At 41.4% G+C, this 24,153-nt stretch overlaps 1 protein-coding gene across 5 annotated transcripts in view; it reads right to left on the reverse strand.

Moving 5' to 3' along the window:
• The window catches only part of pacrg (PARK2 co-regulated), a 149,803-nt gene that overhangs the window by 38,367 nt on the left and 87,283 nt on the right, over positions 1-24,153 (reverse strand). For all 5 annotated transcript variants that reach the window (XM_082516420.1, XM_082516416.1, XM_082516417.1 and 2 more), the window contains one exon: positions 21,249-21,398. In XM_082516420.1, the coding sequence (XP_082372546.1) occupies positions 21,249-21,398 (150 nt within the window). The remainder of the gene's footprint in view (positions 1-21,248; positions 21,399-24,153) is intronic.

Raw genomic sequence — 24,153 nt, forward strand, 5'->3', positions numbered from 1 at the left:
CTGGGATCTTTTCCTTTTTTTTCCTTTTTTTTTTGAAAACTGCCTACAGCTATACAGAAGCCTTTCAAGCTGTGTGAGTGTCTGAGGATATTGCCTTACTACTGCTCGTCCCCTGGGAAGCCTGGGTTTCTGCACTGCCTCACACATTGTATCTGATAACATTTCCACTAATATCAATATTGTATAACTCAAATGCTTGTCACATCTCATTTTTCTCCGTTTCATCAGCAAAACAGACCTGACGAATTGTATTTCTTGTAATACGACAGCGCTCTTCACTTAATATATATTTGATCTGGATATTTGTCTTTCACACCAATGCACCAGACAGAGAGGGTGACTTTGTTATTGTTGTGTTTGATTCATGCCTATGTTGTGTTCAATTCAGGCGCACTTATACATCCATCTGTTTCCAAGAGAGTTTGTTAATTAATATCTTTGGTTCCCTCCCTGGTAGCTGCACCTGTATTCTCACCCATTCGTAGCACCTAGGATTTTACAAATCTGTCTTCAGCACAGTCAAGTATAAAGCCGAAATCAATGCCATCCATCCTGTTTCTTGTGGAGACAAAGTAAAGTAAAGCCATAAAGGTTAAGTCTGCCCGTCTGTCTGTCTTAATGGCAGAGTCGGTCCTCTTTAAGTAACGCCAGCTACTCAATTACACAAGAAAACTCACACAGGCAACAAAACAGGAGCAAACTTGTTAATGTGCACGTTTAGTTTAGTACATGATCGAATGATTCATCAGTTTTCAGGTTTTCCGTTGTTTCCTCCTTGCAATCTATTTGACTGTCAGTTGGCCCGCGGCACATTTAAGGATTAAATGTGCTCCATTTCCATTCCACCACGGCAAAAATCACATCTCATGTCTTGACGCCTGGCTGTCATTTCACAGCCATGCGTGGAGTATACCAGAGATCTCAATCTTTAATGCGGCTAATGTCAAACAGGGAGAAACGGAGAGGGAAGGGAAGAGAGGGAAGGAGGAAAAGACACAGAGACCAAGAAAGAGATGACAGCGGAAGAGAGACAAAGGCGAGAGAAATCAACAGTGATATTCTTGGACTGGATGTGAGGCGGTAAGTATGAGAGGATGGGGGGGAGGGAGGGAGGGAGGAGGAGGAGGAAAATGTCACGGCCAACCTCTAATGAAGGGCCTTGCGGGAACTATAGTTAGATAAATTATTTAAAGGCTTTCATTTAAAAATGTCCAAAAAACTGTGCTGCGATGATTTGCGCAGGGGCTGGGGAAAGGTCAGCTGTGTGTTGGGAGTGCTTCATTAACCTCCCACCACCTCCCCACCTCAATTATTTCTGTCAAAGAGCACCTGGAGGGGAGGGGGGGGGGATAGGGAAGACTGGAGACAGGGAGGGAGCGTGACTGCTGCGGTCGAGCTGATACCACTCTGCTGCTGGTGTGGCTGCCGCTCAGGAGATGAGAGCTGAGGGGCTTCGACTATGTTCAGCTTATCTCAGAACCTGGTGGCGGTCGTTTCCAGGTGGAATGTTTATGTGACTTCAGTGTTATAAAATCCCCCGAGACGTGCAGGGGTAAAGGCTGGATGAACTAGTACATGTCCTAGTATGTCTGTGTGTGTGTTTGTGTATGTAAGTGTGTGTGTGTGTGTGTGTGTGTGAAGAAATGGGTTGGGAGGAAGCTGGCCTAGGGCTCGGGAGTGTTAAATGCTTTGATCTTGTAAAATGTTTTCTACAACCGTGGAGCTGACGGAGCTGCAAGGAAGTTTGATCGCTTAAACACATGCACACACACACACACACACACACACACACACACACACACACACACACATTCATATAAAGTAACTTTTTTCACATGTGTAGCAGGAGGTCGAAACTTTCTGCCATTTTTCACTCCATCACTTATCTCATCTCTCACGTTGCTCTTTTAACAGTCCATATGTTGAAAAACGTTACTTTCAGAGTAAAGTGTATGCGTTTATGAAGAAGAAGAAAGCATTTAATGGTTTAGCTGAATTATACTATTGGAACTGCACACAGTTTCAACAAATGTAGATACATTTGTGGTCCGAGGTTTACACACACCATACCCATCATCAAGGGTAGGACTGTCATGGTAATTTTGAGCTTTTAATGAATTCTTTGAACCGCTCTTTCTCCAGGGTGAAGGATTGTACAGCATACATATTTAATGTTTTTTTAAAGAAATGGACAGTTAAGTTTGTATTTATTTTGTATTTTCTAAAAAATACCTTGTGTTTTTATTCATAACCGCTTAGCAAGTGTTTGCAAACCACTTGCCATCTTCAGTATAAACACCATGGGACTGTGGCAATCTGCTCACGAACAAATCAGTCGCAAGGATGTTTTTGGTGTAGCACCGTATACGTCTCTTAGATAGCTTGCGTTAGATAACCGCTTTCAGCAATGACTCACAATTGGTCAGGAAATATGCCTTTTCTGTAGTGACTGGTGGTTGCTAGGTGGTCCTCAACAGATCTCTAGGCTTTACCTCATGATGTAAAATGGAAAGCCGTTCAATTTATATTTCCAGTTATCTACATGCCAGCATTATTGCTAACTACTACATAGTTTTATGTGGATTTGTTTGTGACTGATGACGTAATTTGGAAATGGTAAGCTAGATTATTAGCCACATCAGCACTGGATCTTTTACAGAGTGTTTTGCTACAAGACAAGTCTTGAAACTGGGTACTGTTAGCAGAAAAGCTAGCAATAATTAGCTAACATTAGCCAAAAAGAAAACCAATTTGATGCCAGCTTGGAGAAGAAGCTGTCACTAGCTGTCTCCCATCAACTTATTTTATCTTACCCTGCTTTTCTGGAATATATATGGCTCCATAAACAACTGAAATAATTGCATTAGCTTGCTGTAGGGTCAGTATAGCATTGCATATTTTGCCAGAGGGTTAAGATGAAGCATGTGAAATAAAATGTCACATACTGCTAAGGTCATGATAATGCTCCACTTTGGGAAAAAAGGAAAACCCTTAATAGGTGTCTTCAAATGTTCCCAAGGCAGGAATTTATCTTAAACCTGTCTATCTTCCTCTCTTTTGCTCTTTGTCTTGTTATTCTGATCCCATCCCAGTGAGGCAATAGCAGACTAATTGTCAGGCTGTTCCTCTAATGCCTGATTTCAGGGTTAGAGGGCAGCTGTCGGCTCCCCTGAGCTTGTAAAGATGATAGTACCAGGGGGAGAGACAGCGAGAGAGAGAGAGAGAGAGAGAGGGAAACATGAAAAAAGTAGATGGACAGAGAATCATTTTGCTTTGATTCCCTGAAATTTTACAGATTTTCTAAGAATCCACATGCAGGACTGACAACAGTCCAACAAGCTGCAATACATTCCAAAAGTGGCAATACGGAAGTAAAAAAAGTGTTGAAGCTTGGCATATGATGGAAGATGGTGTTTCAGCATTATGTATTATGAGCCCTATTCAGCTAGCAAGTGTCGGGCTGTCTTCTACTTAAGAGCCTTAATATAGGCTGCTACATCAAAGAGGTGACTAATCAGGCAGACGGAGAGAGGTGTCACAGAGTGTCAATCCTTCAGGGCCGCTGCACGTCTCTCAGGAAGCCCAGTCCATCAGCTTTGACCTCAAATACCCAACACGCAGCACATGCACGTGCTGTGTATGCAAAAAGCACACAAGCACACATAGTAGCGTGCAAACACAAATGCACATATATGCCCAAACACATGCATACGTCCATGTTCGTTTGCTAACATAAGCGCATACATGTACTGTAGGCATGCTAACCCAGCAAAACTCATTTAACTGCAAATCAATGTGAAAGATGACTTGGTTCAATGATAGGTCTCTGTTGATGAGAGCTGATTAAAGAGGTAAAAAATGGAAACTCATCTTGATGTATTTGGGTCAATTTCACGTCCACAGCCGTTGCTTGGTCAGGCCTATTTCTAGCAGAAGTGGTGGCGGTAATTAATGGGTGATAACGGACACATTTAATTGGCTGTAATCTATCCGATGAAGCGAGGAGCTTCCATTCTTTTGAGGACAAAGGCCCGTTGGGAGGGCGGAAGAATGTAGCTTCATCTTTAATGCTGCAGGCATACAGTGCAGAGTGGACCATACATCAGCATAACAATACAGCAACTCTGCAATGCCAAACAATTAAAAGCTACACTGCGCATTTAAGACATTGTAAATACACATCCTTCACTGCGTGAGCATGGCTGCATCTTTCTCCATGAACAAAGTGCAGGATAAAAAAGTCCTTTCTACTTAACATAAAACTCAGCAAATCAGTTCAAGCAGGCGATGCACTATATGTACTCATAGCTGTTTGGTTCTGCCCGAGAGCTCACTATACAATCTAGATCTTCCATATGATAGAGAAGAGAAAATGCAGTCTGCCAAGAACTCCTCCCAGAAGAGGGGTGAACACTTATTTGCATTGAAATGAACTGTCTGAGGCATGTGTGTGTATGTCTCTGCGTGTGGCAACAATACTTGCTCTGTGTGTTTTGTCAAGAGGGTGCTGGCTTGTGTGCATGGATCACTAGTGATGGGGGTGACTCTGCAATCTCACCACCCAGCCTCCAGCCCCAGGGGGACATGTGCATGTAGCTGTACTTACAAATAGTCTGTGTTTTCTGTCCATTCCAGCTCCACTGCCATGCCTTCTCTCCCCATTAACCCCCTATAGTACTGGCAAACATAGCAGTGTCAATGCCATTGAAATGACGGTATCATAGCTAATTCTTCAGTCATCTGTAATTGTTCTAAATCAGATCCTAACCTTAATTACCATGGTTTGGACGATTTATTTTTTTGATTGGGGATCTATTTTATGTGAGAGGTCATGGGGATGTAGAGCACATATTTCACCTCCGGCTCTCTTATAGCTAAGAGACAAAACAGTGGATGCTGCAGCATAAGCCTTCTGTACCTTACATGTAGTTTTGCACAAGCCAGCCTAAATCTTTTAAGCCCCAGGTTTGCCACAACATTAGTTTGGAGAACATCAAACAATAGTTGATTAAGTCTGGCAGCAAATCTGCTACGGGGCATGGTTTTACTTAATACTCACAACAAGAGAGATTGTGTTATGATTTCAACTGACAGTGCTGTTATTCTAAGAAAATTTCTATTGAATCTTGCCAGTTTACACTTGGTCTCAATACAACATCGCTCTCCTCTTCCCCCCCCCTCCCCCATACAAAATGAATACTCCATATTTTTCTCCACTGAGAGCAATCAGCTCAGATTAGGGATGGGTACCGAAACCCAGCATTAAACAAGCACTGGGGCTAAAACACTAAGGCTCATATTGATAAGCTCTGACATTATCAGCTCTGCTGTCATTACTGAGAAATTATGATGCATTTTTACTGTTCCCTCTCCAGCAGAGAGAACCCTTTCTTGGAGTCTGTGTACAAGGAACGGACGCAGCTGTCTTTCTTACAGGCTTCAGCATCATGCAGCAATCACACACACAAACCCACAGAGACCCTGCTCTTAGTTAGCGGGCTATATGTTTAAGAGGGTGGTTAAGATATTATAGCGATGGTTATAATTCTCATAACTGGGCATTATGCAGTATACTTATATGCTTCACAATCTGCCACACAGTTATATTGTAAATGAGGCCCAAAAACTAAATTGTTTGGGGAAAGCCACACCCCTTCACCTTAGGTCTGACACGTTTGGAAAAAGGATTTAATCAGCATATAGCCACTTAAAATATTATCAATTGATTAAACTGCCACTTATTTCTCACTCCACTGATTGTTCTGTAAAAATGGTTCATTAACCTTGTGAAACAGATAAACAATGAGAAATTTTTCAGTGACACAGCGGTCTGACCCATACTGTTGTTAGCCAAGCAAGAAAAGAAAAGAGTAAACTAGCAAAAACATTAAAAAAAAGTTAGTTTAGCTATGATCTTTAGCACTGTATTTTTATTAGTCATTGTGTGATAGCAAAAATATGTAAAGCAATTAAGATCTACAGCAGTAAAAACAATATATTCCAACATTTGCCTCAAAATTCTGGTGGACTACAATTATAAAAAATACTCAAAAGCATCTTTTGGTAGTAATTGCTAGTAATACATTAATTAAACCCTTTAACAGAACTAATATTTATCAAATGCGATAAACAAACACAAAAAAGAAAATAAAAAAGGGGGGAAATAATGTGGAAATCACAGACAGTCAAATCAATTATAGACAGTTCCAATAACAGAGGAGCATTTTTACCATTAGGCCTATGCAAACATTTTCTAGGGTAATAGAAAAAGTCATTAATGAAATTGCCTCTCTGCTCAACATTATATGGAAGACATTATGTGCGTTGTCTAAGATGAATTAAATTTAGGCTCTAATAGAAATTCAAGAAGGAAACTTTGTTTAGATTCATTCCCAGACTGATGTCGTCCTTTGCTCGGTTCTATTTTGTCACAAAGGCAAAGCTTGCAGTGGTCTTACAAACAGACAAGCACAATGTCACAGACTCACCAATCAATCATCTGTTTGTTAGCAGTAGGCCTCAGAATACATTAGCATAGCAACATTCACATGTAATATTGCTTTTATTTTTTTATTGACACAAGAATAAATGTATTTATTCTGTGTGTTGTTCCTGGCTCTGTGTGTATGTGGATGCCCACGAGTCTCTGTGTGTCTTATTGTCGTGACTTCAAAGCTCAGGCCTTATTGGTACGGTAGCTGAGCCCGCACTGATGTTCAAATTGAAAGCCCATTTTGTTACCACTCCATTATTCTGCCTGATTGCCTTCTTGTTAGCTGCTTTCTGTGGGAGGTTTTGATTTTGCCCTGAAAAACATGTCTGGCTGCTTTGACGTCATTTTTTTTCCAGCACTGAGGCAGCATTAGCAGGGATACTGCTGTTTGTAGCAAGTCCATATCCGGTCTATGACTATGTGGCTGTTAAATGAGCTACAAACTACCAAATAAATAGCAATTGTGTTTTAAAAATATTTAACAGCTGATTGTAAGTACGTTTAATCTCTTAAACTGACTCACTACCACTCTGCTGTGTACTCCTGCCTGCAAAGGCTCATTCTCCAACCTGTTTGCCAGATCCATTTGAATTGCTCAACAAAATTTGAGATGTGGCTGGCGATGCAGAGGTTTGGAACCAGAGTAAGTTGAGCCTCCCTGTGCAAAGCATTATCTATGGATCACAGCACGTCTCCACTGAGTGCTCTTTATAGGTAATCAATAGGCAACTGGCTTATGATGGCTCTCACTCATTACAACTCTTTAATAAAAGCCCACCCTGCGGTGACTGCGGCATTGAGCAGTATGAATACTGCCACATGGGAACCCAAGTCTCTGTTTACGCACAGGGAAGACTAAAACTCACAAACAAATATTGAGCACATCATACTTGCTAGCAGGCAGTTTAATCTAAATCATCTATAGCTGTTCCGACAGCATTAAGAAATCTAGCCCTTTCTTACGTATCCCGTTGGTGAGGACTTCTAAAGTATCTCTGACTTAATCAATATGCACATCACCCAATTGATAGGGCGCTGTGTCATGAGAGTTTCCAGGAGACTCTCGAGAAAAAGGTGGCGCACCCGCTTTAATGCTCCAATCAATGCACTGCTGCCTGCATTTATCAGCGACTAAACTGCCAGACTACAATTCTCAAGCTGAAAGCATCATTCTTGTGACCAAGAGAGCTGAGCTTCAATTTGCATGGTCTCACATAACCTTCAGCAACATATGGTTTCCTCTCTTATTCGCCCCTAAAGCTGGAGGTGTGTATCGTAGTAGCTATTTTCCAATGGCTGAAAAGCAGCTGTCCCATCTCTCCGCACATATGGAGCCAGGTGATGAAATTCATACTACACCAAAGTTGTTGTTTTTTTTTTAAATCTCTGTACTTTCTAATGAGGGGAGGCCTCATGTTAATCTATAGGTGGGTCACTTTGTTATATATAGAGGGTCAGGGGAAGAGGTCCCGCATGGATCAGTTTCCCATTACTTTGCCTTCATATGTCCAGGAAACACAGGGAGACAAAACTAGAGAAGGAAGTAAGTGACCCTGCTTCTACTACTGCATACGTCAGTACTCAATAAGCACAGATGTTCTCAGTCTACCTTAAATTACCCTACAGCATCTGTTTCAGCTTGCCATCGGCCACCCACACACACATATGTATGGATGCAAATACACAGCATCCTAAATGAAAACACAACAATATATAATTAGGGAAACCTACTGTAATAAGAAGTTTGCCTCCACTACTCTCTACTCTAAATACAAATATAAAACAATACAAAGCAAAGAGGCTAAAAATCATCAGCAGAGAACCTGCTGACTTCTTCTGTAGACAGTGTGCAGTTATGAGCATCCTTAAGGTGCCAGTATCCGAGGGGAAGATGACCTTTCTCTTCCCAGAATAGCAGGCCTGTGGGAAACAAAGACTATGGTGACAAACACAAGAGAGTGACTGTGACCCCTCAGGGGCCAACACACATGCTCTGAACACAAGCTCAACTCCAGAGCTTGCTCACCTGCGTGCAACACACACACACACACACACACACACACACACACACACACACACACACACACACACACACACACACAATATATATATATGCATGCTATAGCCTTAAAACTTTTGTTTCAAATCAGTGATTTCTTCAAAATTGGATTTCAATGATAAAATGAACAACAATCAGAGCTGAAATAGTTGAAGGAATATCTTTGTGGACCATGTTATGCTATAATAGTTTTGGCATTAGATGAGAAGAGTTAGATGAGTCACATAAGAAGTAAAACACCACACACATACGTTGGCAAATAAGCCACAACCGTCTCACGGGTAGCAAAACTTAACAGAAAGACTAAAAATCAAAGAGTGAATGATAACAGTAGCAGCATTTTTCTGTATTTCATTGCTTTTGAAGTTCACGTGGCTGTCTACTTCTTGACCGCCTATAGTGACGTCCGGGATTCTCGTTGTCATGGTGCGGTTGCCAGGCAACTCCAAGATGAGTGAGCTCACAAATGACCATGAGCCCTACCCAGTTCAGACTACAGAAAACAACGAAAGAAAAGAAAAAGTGTTCAAAACTTTAAGAGAGAATTGTGTTATTTTAGAGTCACCTCTCAAATAAAAGCCCCCTTCTGCCCCCAGGCCAGCAGATATCATATTACATACCAGAGGTGTGGACTCGAGTCACATGACTTGGACTCGAGTCAGACTCGAGTCATTAATTTTATGACTTTAGACTTGACTTGAAAAAATGTTCTAAGACTTGTGACTTGACTTGGACTTTTACACCAATGACCTGGGACTTGAATTGGACTTGAACCGGTTTACTTGAAAAGACTTGATATTTTACCCCAAATATAAAATTTAACATGCATATTATATAGAGATTGAAAATGTGACGTCATTCACGGGTAGAACCGCAAAGGATTCTGGGAACTCGTGGCAAGCGGTACTAGCTCACGCAGGCTTTCAATTAAAATCAGTTATACAGCGATAAAAAGAAACACAAAAATGTCAAGAAGCCGTTGTATTATTAACTGCAATAGCCGGTCGCATGACAGCCACGGGAAGCCGACGGGTAAAGAGATCGGTTGTTATCGGATTACGTCGTTGAAGAGAAATTGTTCGAGCCATGTTTCCGAAGTAACAAAGAGGCGACGGATGGCCTGGATTGCAGCCATTCAAAGAGCAAATATAACGTCCCAGAACACTCCAGCTCACAGGTTAGTCTGCTCCAAGCATTTACACGAAGGTCAGTGTTTTTTAGTAGTTAATACGTCATTTTCATAACATAATTAGTGATATAGGTTACAAGCAATTCTGGCGCTGAACAGAAATGGTCGCGCTATGCTCCTTTGTTTATTGTGCATAAATAGTGAATTATCCTGACACAATATTGCGTTTCGCTTCTGTTATTATGGTACATTGACAAAAACATATACTTTTATTCACAGGATAAAACAGGTTTTTTGTATCACTAATTGCCCAGTACGATTACAGCATACAATATTATTGTCACTGCTACATTTCTGTGATGGGTACCAGAAATTATTTCCACTGCTAATTAATTACCGTTGAGCTCAAAAGGTCCTATTAATAAACGGTTAACGAATGTGAATTTATGACGACAATTTGTGAGACTGGTAAACTTATGATACGTACGATGGTCTTTCGTTCTACACGGTGCATTTCATGGTCCCTGTACCCATCCGTCGGTAAACTGTACCTGGGCTTGTTGCAGTGACCTGAAGTTACTAAACTTCATGAGTGTGTGCACTCACTCCAAGAACCGTATAATTATAAATATGCATATAAATATGCTAAGATGAGATAGCTGACTTCATCTAACTAGCAAATGTTGTACAGGCTACGTTGGTGATACAGTTTTTTTTAATATGTATGATATTTTTGTCATGCGATTTTAAAGCTGGTCCTACAACCGCATCCAAGAATAACATGCAGCTTATCTCAGAACTGTCGGTGAAAATTATTCTTGGAGCTAAGTTTAATTGAGCTGCATTTTAAAGAGGTGCAATTTCACAATTTGTGTATATTTTCTAAGTTCACTATTTTGTCATGTGTTGAGAAAAACACAGATTTTAAAATTACATGGTCTAATATTTACATTTAGCATATAACTGCAACATTATTTTTTCATTTTTTTTTTTTTTTAAAGACTCGAAAGGACTTGAAATTCAAAGTTTCAGACTTGTGACTTGACTCGGACTTTTACACCAGTGACTTGAGACTCGACTCTGACTTGCCTGACATTACTTGAGACTTGACTTGAGACTTGAGGATAAAGACTTGAGACTTACTTGAGACTTGCAAAACAATGACTTGGTCCCACCTCTGTTACATACATATTTTAGCCTAGCTTAAAAAATAAAAACAATTCAAATTTAACTCCATATGATTCATAAGATTATGGGTAGATTTATGTATTTAACCCTGTGTCTGCACCTCCTTACTGCTGCCTCTTTCCAGTGAGTTGTGTGTGTAGAAGCATCAGCTCCACCACATATTACACTTGCATCAGAGTCACTGTTGTTTTGTGAACTTTTTTTGTTGAGAAAAACAGATTCTCCTTGGGATGAATTGTACTACTACTTAAAAGATGCTGTATTTTTAGTAGCCTTGTACACCTCTGTTGAAGTGAAACCTTTAGAGTACTAGCTAAAATGGAAACTTATTAACTTGTCATTGGTCATTGAGTTACCTTGAATAAGGAAATAGTAAGTTTCCCTGGACCTTTAAGATAAAATGTCCCTGGTGTAGCAGCATATTTCCATATATTCGTTTTTGTTTTTTTGTTTTTTTTAAAAACAACCATGAAAGAAAAAATAATTTTTTGAAGAAAAATGTGAGAGGAAGATACTGAAACAGTTTGCTATCAAAGCACCGTGAGACCACATCTGTGTAGTATAGATGTGGTTCACAGTAAAGGAGAACATCGAGGCTTGTAGAGAAATGAGGCGAGAGAGGCTGGGGATTTGCTTCTCCATCCACGCAGACTAAATATTTGATGGGAGGAGGTGGTGGAGAAGACAGAAGCTGAGGGGAGAGGAGGAGAACCATGGGTGCATCTCCTTTGGGAGTAATGTAAAGTGTCCCAGGCATGCAGAGGGGTTGGCGGGTCAGCACGTTACAAGAGCTGCCACAAACCTCAAGGTGAATAATTCATCTATCTTGGGTCAACAGTAGAGCAGAACAAAGAAGCCAAGGCTTTTAGCACTTGGGCTACACTGAAGGAAAAAGCGAAAACTATGCATCAGCTCGGTTATGAAAAGGAGGACTGGGAGCAAACACGGAGCATAAAAGATAATGTTAAAGCCTTGGCTGGTACTGAAAGTCAGATAAAGTTAATTATGTGGCCACTGTTGCAAGGCGTTAGATGAAGGGTCCACCTTGCATTGTTATCACCAACACATACATAGAAAAGAAAACTAGGAATACTGGATTTGTATAAATCACCACAGCAGTGTTTTGTTTATGCTCCTAACATCTTTTGATCCTGTGTTTCCAAAGCGAAGATGTTAGAAAGTGCACAGCATGTGCAAAGCTTTCACCGCAGAGGTCAAGAATCTGCCTATAAAATATGATCCCAAGCAGACTGCATACTCTACATTCCACGTGACAGTGTGACGTAGACGTTGATGTTTATATCCCCTCTATTGACTTTGAAGGGCACAGAAAGTGTGTGTGTGTGTGTGTATCCTGCACTCACGCTTGTGTGACAGAACAGATCCTGAAAGTAAATAAGGCACTAAAGTGGGAATTTTCTCAGTGTTTGCGCAGCAGTGACAGTGTGCCCTATTGCACTCGCACGCAAGCACACACACATATCCTGATAACGGTCTTCTGTGTCTGTGCAACTGGTGTGGTAACAATATTATTTACAGATGAAGCTGCACTGAATTAATTATGCAAACAATGTGCAATGTGCATTCTAAATGATAATACTGTACATCGCCAGCAGCCTATTTAAATATTAATCTTTCCTTTATTAAATGAAATTTAACCATTAGCAATGTTGCAGCACTGAAAAGGCAACGCGCTTGAAGCGTATTCCATGGAGAAAAACATTTCAAGTGACGCTACTGATTTCTGAGCACACCGTTAGCTCGTAGCTGAATACTGAAGTCATGTGCTACATTTGAGAGATTTGTTTCATGTACGTCTTTAACACCGTGCAGCTTACAGATGACAGTTTATGTCAGGGAACTTATTTTACATGACAGGCCACACATAGCCCACTTTAATCCTAAGTGGGCAGAACCAGTGAAACTCTCCTTTCTGTAGACAAAACGAAGTTTAACTGCTAATTTGATCCCTGCAATATATGATTGCAAGAAAAAGCAGCATTTCTTTATCAGGTTTTTCTAGCAGATAAAGAAATGTTCCTGTATTTAAAAAAAGCATCTGTCAGAATGACTCTTTGAGTTTAAATTGTGAGAAATTATTGTGTAAAACAACATAAAAGGTTTTGATAGCACATTGCTCGGACTGTTCTGTAATTATAAATCAAAAGGTTTCTGTTAATTCACAGAAAACAGCCTTTTAAAAGAAATAGTGGAACATACAGGACTTTTTCTGTCATTTAATTGTTAAATTGTATTATTTTATTACTTTGGTGCAGTATGAATGGCCATGTAGGGATGCTTTTATCAGGATGAAAAGCTGTAAAACTTGAAAATATATGAAAATTAAACAGTTAAAAGTCAATAACATGTGCTGTCGTTCACATTTTCCAAAGCCATCTATTGGAGTCTGTATAAGGCTGATTATTATGGCATTATTGGAATATGAATTCTGGAGTCATGATAAAACAAAAAAAAAAAATTGTGAGTGAACCATGATCTTGACTGAACATCAGTTGATGAAGAAAATAATGGAAAAAAGTTCCCTCGAGCTGTAAATGAGGATAAGATGGACAGACAGATCAGACAGACTGACAACAGGAAAAAACAAAATAAAAAACAACAGAATAAAATAGAACCTACATGGTATAAGTAAATAAAATTCCAGTGTTCATACCACTCTTGTATGATAGAAACATGACAAAAAAAAGCTGTGTTATTGACTGTATGAGCAAAATACATCAGTTAGAGACAGTGCAGAGACTGGCTGGCATATGATGAGATAATGGGGTATATCTGTCAGTGAAATATGCCCAGAAGGGGCAGTAATGGGGTGTGGGTCTCTAAAGGGGTAGGGTTGGGGGGGCACACTGTGGCAGCATTACTCTGGCTTTGTTTGGTTCAGTGAGAATGACTATGGGTGACCGAGTGGTTTTCCTGGCCGCATTAAAGTGGAACTTCTGTGTGAAAGAAGACAGAGGTGACAAAAAATGACAGTCGCAGATGTAATATGACTGCCACAGCAGGGACGCCTGAAAATCTCAAGTGCTTTGCAAACAGTGACCTGTTTGAAATGCGGGTGTATCACACGAATCCAGACAGAGGTGATAAAATCTATTTTATTCATTGTTTATTATGAGTGTCCTTGCCGGAGACAACAAAATCAGAAGCCTGTAGAAATGCCATTTGTTATTTATTTTGCAAAACTGTGCTTTTTTCTCTCTCTCCGTGTTCAAGCGGCGGACCCATTCGTGGAGGTGCGCTTATGAAAGCCGACAGCCAACCTGACGCAGGGTGCGAACGCTGATCCAAAGCGGGCCGGACAAATGTCTGCACACACACCAGCACTCTGTCGCTGCCTGCCCGCGGAGATGTCAAACACGATGATGTGGGAAGAAGCTGGAGGAGAGCTCTCTGCTTGCCACTACCAAGTCAGGAAGCCCAAAAAATTCTCATGCGAGGACGCGGATTCATACGTATGAATACACGGGAGCCATCGTCACACATGCACTCTAATCTGAATGACAACAAAGTGGCCCACGAATCTAATCCAGGCTGTGACTGGAACGATCACCTGTTTTTAGCAAACACAGCTAATGCTGGCCTATTCATCTCACTCTTTTGTCTGGTTTCGACAACTCGATAATTGTGTTACACATGTCAGGCCCCCGGAGCCAGGACAATCCTGCAAATCGTTTCACAGTGCCCCAAATTCATTAATTACAGAGTGTGTTAATCTCATTGAGATGGGAGGGAATCGGGTGAGGAAAGGACCCTCATAACTCATCCAATTAAGTAATTGGGTGCTTCTTGGATTTAGAGGGAATGAAAGGAGCAGCTCCACTGAAAGTGAAGACTTATGTTTCATCACTAAGGATACGGTACCTACACATTCATCTACAAAGCAGAAGTTACTGTGTTCAGTAACCCGATCTTAGCTGTCTAAAAGCTAAACATTCAGCTTTTAGAAGACTGATCTGGAGCCTAAATTCTTGTCCAATAAATATCCAAGATTTAAATTTTAGTGAAGATTGCTGAACTAGCTACTCCAAGGAACCACAGGGAAGGGAATTACTGTGGATGTATTTCTATAATGAAAAACATCCATTCTACTTCATCCATCAGCTTAAAAACATTTTCTGCATCTTCTGTTGCAGTGATTCCCAGGGTGTAGGCCAGGTTCCCCTGGTGGTAGTTTGTAATATTATTCATTACTCATTGCTCTGACTAAATTTGACATTTGTGTCCTACTGGCAGGTGGGTCACACATTAGTCTTAACCTCCTAAGACGCGAACTCTTCCACAGCATGCATTTTTAATTTCTCTTTGATATTTGGGCATATTGGGGCCCAATGAATGTAAAAACAAAGAATTACCAGATTTTTTTTTTTTTTTACCTTTTTTTTTTTAAAAGAAAAATAAGAGTCACATATGAGAATATTCATTTAAAATTTTGATAGAACAGTAGCAGTATAATGTCCTCGTAAGTGGATATCAGGCCCGTGTAGAGCAAAATTGAGTATTTTGGTCTAAATAACCAAATTCTATTTCATTTTAAGCGCACTGCCAGGTTATGTGCTTTGTTAAAGATCCCGTAATTCCCCTAAGTGCTTCACATCGCAAGAAAGGCACTATGTACCAAATGATGAACAAATCAATAAACATAAAGCCGGGCTCTTTCTGAGATGCTCCTCTCAAACAATTAGTAAAAGTACATTATGTGGCTTGATGGAACAATAGAGGCAGGCATTTATTCCGGCGAGAAAAGGGCACGTGAAATACGTCTTCTTCTTCGTTTTCTGAGGGTCGATCAGACCAAGAGAATGAGTTGTGTATGCTGGGTGTGGATATGTGTGTGTGTGCAAGCTCATTGAGCAGTCTGCCTGTCTGACTGCGGAGCAGCCCAGATTATGCATGAATCTGGCTGCTTATCAGCTGACCTTTAAATTGGAGCCGCGGAGTGACTGCAGGCCCAAGGGCTGACGCTCGCAACTGATTGGCTGCTCCGCCTCAGACCTGCTGACAATAGAAATTAACAGAGACAGGTGGGCATATCCGCAGGCGCAAGGAGTATTGGAGTGGAAGGAGATAGAAAGAGGTAGGCGGGAGGGGAATGGGGGGAGTGGGCGGCATTAATATAAAACCATATTTCTACTATTTTCCTCAACTTTGTGTCTTTTCTTAAGCTTTAGGAAAGAAAGAAAAAAAAGTCATTATGTGCTGTGAAGCATGCTAACAACGCAGCAGGTAAGGACAGGCAACTCGGTATACCTGGATTTCATCTCTTGCTCACTCATGCTATATCTTCTTCCATTTCTCTTTTGGCTCTCTGTTTCTCCCATTCATCTCGTATTGTAATGGCGGAGGGGTTTCGGCAGGATGTGATGGTTTGATAGATATCTCCAGTTGGAGGGGGGCTATGTGGAAAGAGGAGCTGAAGATGAGGTGTGTGTTCTGATGTCCACTGGGGGAAAAGGAGCTCTCCGTGCCTGTGGAAGATGATGGATTATAGTGGGGGCATAGGCTTATGTGCGTGTTTTTGTGTGTTTGTGCGAGCGCGGCTCCTCCATAGCGTTGCTATGTACACAACGAAAGCGTGGCAGTGAATTAATTTTTCACAACAGCAGCTGGAAAAGGTCATTAAATAAAGCAAATGTTTGTGACTGGGAATCCCCAGGAATTAGCTTCAACATCATACACGCCACAGTGCAGTGGTGTGGCAGTAAATGGGAGTATTATGTTGTATTGTGGACAGGAGCACAGGTGGTTGAGTACACAGGCATACGCTTGGCCTTCTGTCTTATTAAAATGAGCCGAGGAAAAAAAAAAGGATTTAATTTCCTTGTGTTTCTGCTCAAGATGGCCTTTTCTCTTAGTATCATAGTTGAACACAGTGGAATAGGTCTCCTTCCTCATGACTCTCCATGTCCTTGTATCAGGGTGTGATGGAGGGGGTGGGGGTGGCGGTTGTCTGGTGAACCACCTACCCGTGTTTATTTCCATTCAATTCCAAACATCGGCTGTAACTGAGCCGCCGTATAAATAAAAAAGGCCCAACGTGACCTGTGAGTGTGCCTGTGACCACGTCATGTGATACTCAGATAGAGCGCGGTCATGAGATAAGATACAGCCACAGTGCTGCATCTGTCACCAACACAAAAACCTCACCAGTTGTCCAGACACAGAAGACAGAGAGCCACTATCACAACTTGTAGAGTGTGTGTGTGTGTCTGTGTGTGTGTCTGTGTGTGTAGGCTCAGCAATGCATGTGGGCGAGACCCTATCATAGCTGGCCACATTCCTAGCAGAAAGATAAAAGAGGCTAAATGAACCAGATCACTGGTGTGTGAGCAATAAGTGTGAATAACTGTGTTTCTATGGGTGTGTGTGTGTAAGAGAGAGAGAGAGAGAGACAGCGAGAGTGCGTTTGTCAGTGATGAATAGGTGTTTAAGGACCTACACCTTACAGATAAGCGAAGAAAATTATCAGGGCAACAACAACAATGCTACCCTGGGAACCAGACAAATCTGCGAGCTCATGTTTCATTCACTGTGGCAGAGCACGCCAGGCCCTCCTCCTGGTCGTACAGATTTCTAAATGCTTAGTCTCCGCTACACCAAACACAACAGCTTTAATACGACAGCTGCATATAAAAGCTATATGATTGAGCAATTTTGATAAACACACAACCAAGATGCTTGCCACTGATGTGGAGCACCCTGTTAAATCCACTTTTGTCTCTATTAAAGGAGTTGGATGGATAGAGAAGAACAAAAAACTGAACTTGAAGACTTCATCTGAAGCCAAGCACCAACATCTGGGGCTGAAAAATGAAGCAAATATGAAAGTCCAAAAAATGCAACTTAAATAGCCACTTGAGGCTGGCTGTGAAAATAAGCCATCCCCAATAAATTCACAGTTTGAAATCCTTCGCTCTCGCCAGTCCTTCTTAGTTTGTCCTTATTTTAAGTTGTATCTTTTCCCTTAATAACCAACCGGTTATAACAGAGGGCTGCCCCTCCCTGCACCTGGCTTTGTCTTCCTGCCAAAACAGAGTTCTTCCTTCCCACTGCTCCCCAGTGCTCGCTCATAGGGGATCATCAGAAGTGCTTTGAGATGGCTGCTACTGTAAACTGAAAACCGAGGTTAATTTTAATTGAATTATAAATGCACAACTTAACAGCAGAAATGTTTAGGGAGTATACTGTGGGGTGATTATTTAAATAACCAGTCTGTTGAATTGTTTTAACGTCCCAGCTATGCTTCGAGCACTGAAGTGACCATTTTTGGGTCCCACTAGAAGTGATTTGTGTCGAAAAGACACCATATATGCAGGACTTTTTAAAAATTTAAACTCGAGTTAGTGTTCATAGTTTTCTTTACATCTGCTCAGCTCACCAGGTCCTATTTATCATAAGGTAACATAACCGACTGTGAAAAAGTGGAATTTAGTAATAAAGAATCTGTATTCACTGATCTAGCCAACATCTAATCTACTAAATAAAATCAGTACTGGCATACATTTCATCTTCATTCACAACCCCGCAATATATTTTCGATGTTGTTTACTCCGCTGCAGAGTCCCTTCCTGATATGATATACAGTACGTCAGATGAGTTCCCATCCTTTGAGCTCAGAAGAGGAATTTGCTGGATGAGGGAGCACATCTCTCCTTCTTAAGGAACATTGTTGCATTTCATTAGGGATAAGATTCATCACATCAAGAAAACAAGAGAGCCATGCAAATCGTATTGGAGAAATTCCTACACTGTCCTCAACATTGTCTCTAAAACACACACATGCACACACACATGCACACGTAGACAAATACACAAAGAACAGTTGATAAACAAAAGACACAAAGCAAACAAAAGCTGAGAGCGTTGATTCAGGAGACAAAAGGGTACATCAAGGATGGTGATACTATGTGATTGCTCATTATTGTGCACTTCAAAATGACGCATTACTGTGACAGTGGGAAGAATGGCAGCCAGCAGCCCGGAGTTAAACAGGCATATTTTTCTCTCTTTGAACAATGACAGAGGCCTGGACCCCAAAAAGACTGAACATGTGGGTTGGTGGGTTGTAATGCTGTTCTTCTGGTCAGAGGGCCAGCGCTCTGTCTGAGTGAAAGGACACCCGAGGGTCCATTCTGGAGATGGCTGTTAAGTTCCGTCTCTGACCTTGGAAAAATGGCTCAGATAAGGGCTGTATACAGACCAATTTAACAGGTCACAACCCTGTCTCAGAGTGGGAGCGACACAGCGGAAGCATGGGAACACAGCCTAAGGGATCTGTCCCGCCATGAGATGTCGGTGATATCTAACTGTGGCCCTGACCCTGCAGCAGTGGCTGTCAGCCTATTGATTCGGAGCTCGAACAACTGGGCAGACAGAAACAGAGTCAGGTTGTGTAGCCTCATCTGGACCGGCGTGCAATGGTATATGTGCAAGTATATGTGGGGCATGTCATAGATGTGTAGTAAAGCATTGTGTGCCCAAGGCTGGCAAACAGACAACAGTGAGCAGGGAGAGACAGAAAGCACTGAAGGCAACAGCTGCATATGGGATACAACAGATCTATTCATGACAGACGTACACAAATGTGGACACAGACACACACATTTGGCATGAAATGGACAGTGGTCCCGTTGTGGCGCAGGAGATAAGAGGGATGCCATGCAAGCTCTGTGAGTTACAGTGTGGGAGTTACCACACACAACTAGCCGGCCTTCTGTGTCTTCTACTGTATTAACACAATGATCGTGCCTGTCTGCTAGAGGCTCGGTCTGAGGCACTGAGACAGCCGACTGAGTGTGGGATGGACCTGGAGGTGTATATAAGTAATATTAGATAATAGATGGACTTCAATGAAAGCTTTGATATTGATATAAACAAGCCATAAAACAGAAGAGAGAAACAAAGACAAAGGCACACAGAGAAAGACTGTGAGAGAACAACAACCCTGAAATATTTGTGGATTAGGCAGAAAGAACTCTAGTTCTAGTTCACACCGTGTTTGTTCCCCCCTCCCAAAAGGGAAGCATCTATTCTCTGTATTTGAAGTTATATCTTTCTCTGTTAGAGGGGAGTGGGTAGAACAGAACATGAATTGTGACAGCTCATCTAAGGCTTCAGACGGTGATCGGGGGGGAAACACAAGGAAATTATCCAGCTATCTATGAACTTACAGTATATAGACGCTCGCTTGCACCGACATACTTTACTTTGGTAACATTTTCAGCCTCAACTCTCGTCAAACTTTACAGGAGAGAAACTCTGCCGGATGCCTATAAACTACTGAAGAGGAAGCTCTGTCCTTGTTTAGCAGATTGGGCCCTGTGCTTTGGCAGCTGTATGGACCTCTCTCTGGCAGAGGCTGGTCTCAAGAGGTGGATAGCAGAGACGCCTGCCAGGTGAGAGGTTGGCTCGGATTTAATCGATGCCTGCCAGAGGAGGACAGAGGAGCAGTTGAGGCAGGTGGACAGAGCGCCACGGTAACTACCAGGCAGATATATTCATGGTGAGGTTCACCGGCTGACTCCGGAGCTTTTGGTGTGGCGGAGAAACTCGCGCTTCAAAACAGTTTAGGGGATTGATTTGACAGCTAATTTACGGAGGAGATTTGCATAAGGCCGTGCGCTAATAAGGCGGGCTTTCCTGTTCCCTCCTTTGTCTTTTCTCACTATCTCAACAAACAGATAAATGTAAGCGAATTAAAGAGACAACAGATTCAAATTGGATATTGATTAAGAGACTAAAGCCTTGTGTTTTCTCCCGTTAAAGCTTGTGTTTAGATGATTGATTCACAATGTCAGTCTCCACACCCTGCTGTGGTGTTTGGGGCTGGTTGTGCCTTTAAGCCTTCAATGGGTCCACATCATGTCACACCATCCTAAGTGCTTTGACACAGCCACACAAAGAGCCCTGCCTATCTGATGCCAATCTCCCCAGGTCCTGGTGTCACCCAGGTGCAGCCTTTCAGTGAGAGCAAGGACAAAGTCTCCTCCTCAACAGCACTGCACAATGCCGCCTGACTGACAGCAGAAAAGACAAAATTGAGCTTCTCTGTCAAGTGGATGCTTAAGTGGAAGGAGGAAAAGTAAAAAGGACTCGAGGGCAGAAGCTTTGAGTCTACAGCAAAGAAAATGCAGAAAACAGAATCCCTTTTTAGTTGGACTCAAATAAAAAGAGACACTTAACCTCTACGTGGCATTTCTCAGGGCTGTCAAATCACCTGGTTCATGCCCCTCCCCCCGTGACTGCTGCTCTGCAGTCATGCCAATATTAGAACAAGCTTACACAAGATCTGCTCCAAAAGACAAACACCTCCCACATCATCTGTCCTTGAAACACTCCAGAGCTTGGTGCCTGAAACTCACTTCTCTTGTTCTTGAAGAGGTTAAAAACGGTGAGGATCTGCCTGAAGTAGGGCACCAGAGCTTCTCCCACCTTGTCTGCAGACATCACCAGGTGCTGCAGGACTTTCACGGTGGTGCACATCACCTGATGGTTCCTTGTGTTCAGGGCATCTGAAGGGCAGCAACATAATTTGATATCAGTTAGCAATATCAGTTAAATACAGTCAATTTACACATTGTTTCTTCATGTAAGTGAAGGCGATGATCTGCGTTGGGAATGGGTTTAGCAGACTCCCTTTTCCTTGAAAGAATTTTCCTTAAAGCAGAGCTTTGATTTAGACTAGCTTGTCTGCAATCAGTGATTTCAAATGCACTGGGGAGGCAGGAGTAAGTGAGAGCCAATCACTGGGCTATTTGGCCTACAGCTGCACTTAACTCCATCTCCCACCGATAGAGAGAACAAAAGAGAATGATGGTGGGAGAAATGGAGAGCTCGTGATCCAGAGAGACAAATATGGAGAGGAAAAAAAGGGGGAGAAAACAACATAAGACAAATGTCAAATCAGAGATTAAGATAGATGAAAGACAGAAAGGAAAGGGCTAGAAAATAACTTGTTATTAGCCTCTAAGACTGGCATATTCATACTTGTTGTTTTATTTCGGCTGCTTTGGATTTTATGTGGCCCTTTGAATGAGCACTGGTAATTCCCTTTGTGCAGTCTAAAACAGTATATCCCCACCAAAAAAAGTTAGGTCTCTTCATGAAACCTTTAACTGTCATTTGACGCCTACTTTCACAAAAAGGGGTTTGCAATACCATCACACTGACTATTCTGCCTGTAAGCACTTAGAAAAACAAATATGAAAGGCATGAAAAAAAGAAAAACCTTTTAAAAGAAATAGTCAAAAACAAAGAAATCAGCTACGGAGTGCAAAAACACTGAGAGCCTGTGGTTGATGGTGAGGAAAATAGGAATAGCAGAGAAATGCCGCTATTATACAGTTTCAATCTGGTAAAAGATACTAGGACACGGCAGAAGTATTAAAGCCAGCCATTTGACTTTAAAGATGCAATGAATGAGGATATCAACTGCTCCACGCTAATTTAGAGAAACCGTAGCCACAGGTTTTGCTTCGTGGTTATGCTACTGACTTTGGTTAGTAAAGCTGTCGTAATATTAAATGCCACAGAACAAATGTCAGTCGACAGGCAAGTCACTCAAGATAGGAATCAAACAGGTTTGCCTTTCAGTCATGTTGATGATGACAACATTCAAACACAATAAATTGTTTGTTTAACGTGAGGTGACACAAATTCACAGGAAAGCTCTTTCGTCATCTTGGCCAACTGGAGGTATCTGGTTCCTCCTCTTCATAAACTGTTGATGTTGCAACTAAAGAGATCTTTGTTTCTGTTACAGGGAACAAAGGCCACAACTTAATGACTGACTCTGAATCGACTTTGCTTTGGAGATCTTTTTAGAATTTCAGCTTGATTATCTGTTCAGTGTGGACTGGTTGTAGCAGTTTTCTTTAACAGCAGGTCTCTACCATTCCCTGTCGCGGGTGGTAGAGGCTAAAAACAGAACTAAAAGGCAGGAAATACTTGACATTCACCAGAAGCCAGAAAGCCGTTCTGGGAGTCCATCAACTGCTTATTTTTAGTGAAAAAATGCTATTTAAAAAAAACATTTAAAAACTAGGTAATAGACAATCCTTACAAAACTACTGCAATAAATGGCATCCCTCTCTTCCTGTCAACATGGACCGCTTACCTGCAAACCCACATGTGAATGTTCCTTAGCACTTAGACAACATGAAAGCTGGGGGTTCCAAAAATTCTATTGAAATGTTGAACCTGTTTATAAAGATCATCAGAAACATGGCTAAATGACAAAATGAGTGGCACAGTGCTTCACACCAAAAGAAAAAGTTTGCTAAAAATAAGTTTTAAATAAAAAATAAAGGTGAAATTTCTTTTCACTGCCCTCGAGTCACAAAACCTAACGAAATAAAAAAGGTTTCTGGATTATTACCCCCATATCAGTGGTTTGTACACACACACACACACACACACACACACACACACACACACACACACACACACACACACACACATATATATATGTACACACACACTGATTGGACAGTGTTGAAACAGCACTGCATATTTGTGGAGGAGTTATTTAGGCTGTCCTTCGTGATAAAGTCTACAGATTATCATAAACATAAGCAGCTCTGAGTTTTGTATTTTTAGCACAAACTCATGAACACAATTTCTACCGGCAGCACGTGTGTATATACTGTACACTGTAAAAAAAAAATCCTAAAAACACAGTAATGTTCCGGCAGCTGGGGCGCCAAAATAATACTATAAAATAACAGAAAATAACTAAATAACTAACTAAATAAAATACGGTTATTTTCAGTAATGACAATACAGTTTGTAGCCCAAATTTTACATAGGATTTTGCCTTTTTCAAGTGCTTTTAAACATTAAATTAGGAACATTTGAATGTGATTAAAATGTTAAATAAATGGTAAATGGCCTGTATTTGTATAGCGCTTTACTAGTCCCTAAGGACCCCAAAGCTTTACACATCCAGTCATCCACCCATTCACACACACACTCACACACTGGTGATGGCAAGCTACATTGTAGCCACAGCCACCCTGGGGCGCACTGACAGAGGTTTATAGGTAATTTCATTAAACAATGAAATTACCTATAAACAAGGTCAATGAATGCGGCAATATGAATAATAATACTTAAATGTACAGAAATATACAGTTAACAGTTGGTTTAAATAATAATAATGGATTGCATTTATATAGCGCTTTTTGAGACCCTCAAAGTGCTTTACAATTCCACTATTCATTCACTCTCACATTCACACACTGGTGGAGGCAAGCTACAGTTGTAGCC

Source organism: Aulonocara stuartgranti (genome assembly GCF_965226115.1).
Source record: "Aulonocara stuartgranti genome assembly, chromosome: 19".
Lineage (NCBI taxonomy): Eukaryota > Metazoa > Chordata > Actinopteri > Cichliformes > Cichlidae > Aulonocara > Aulonocara stuartgranti.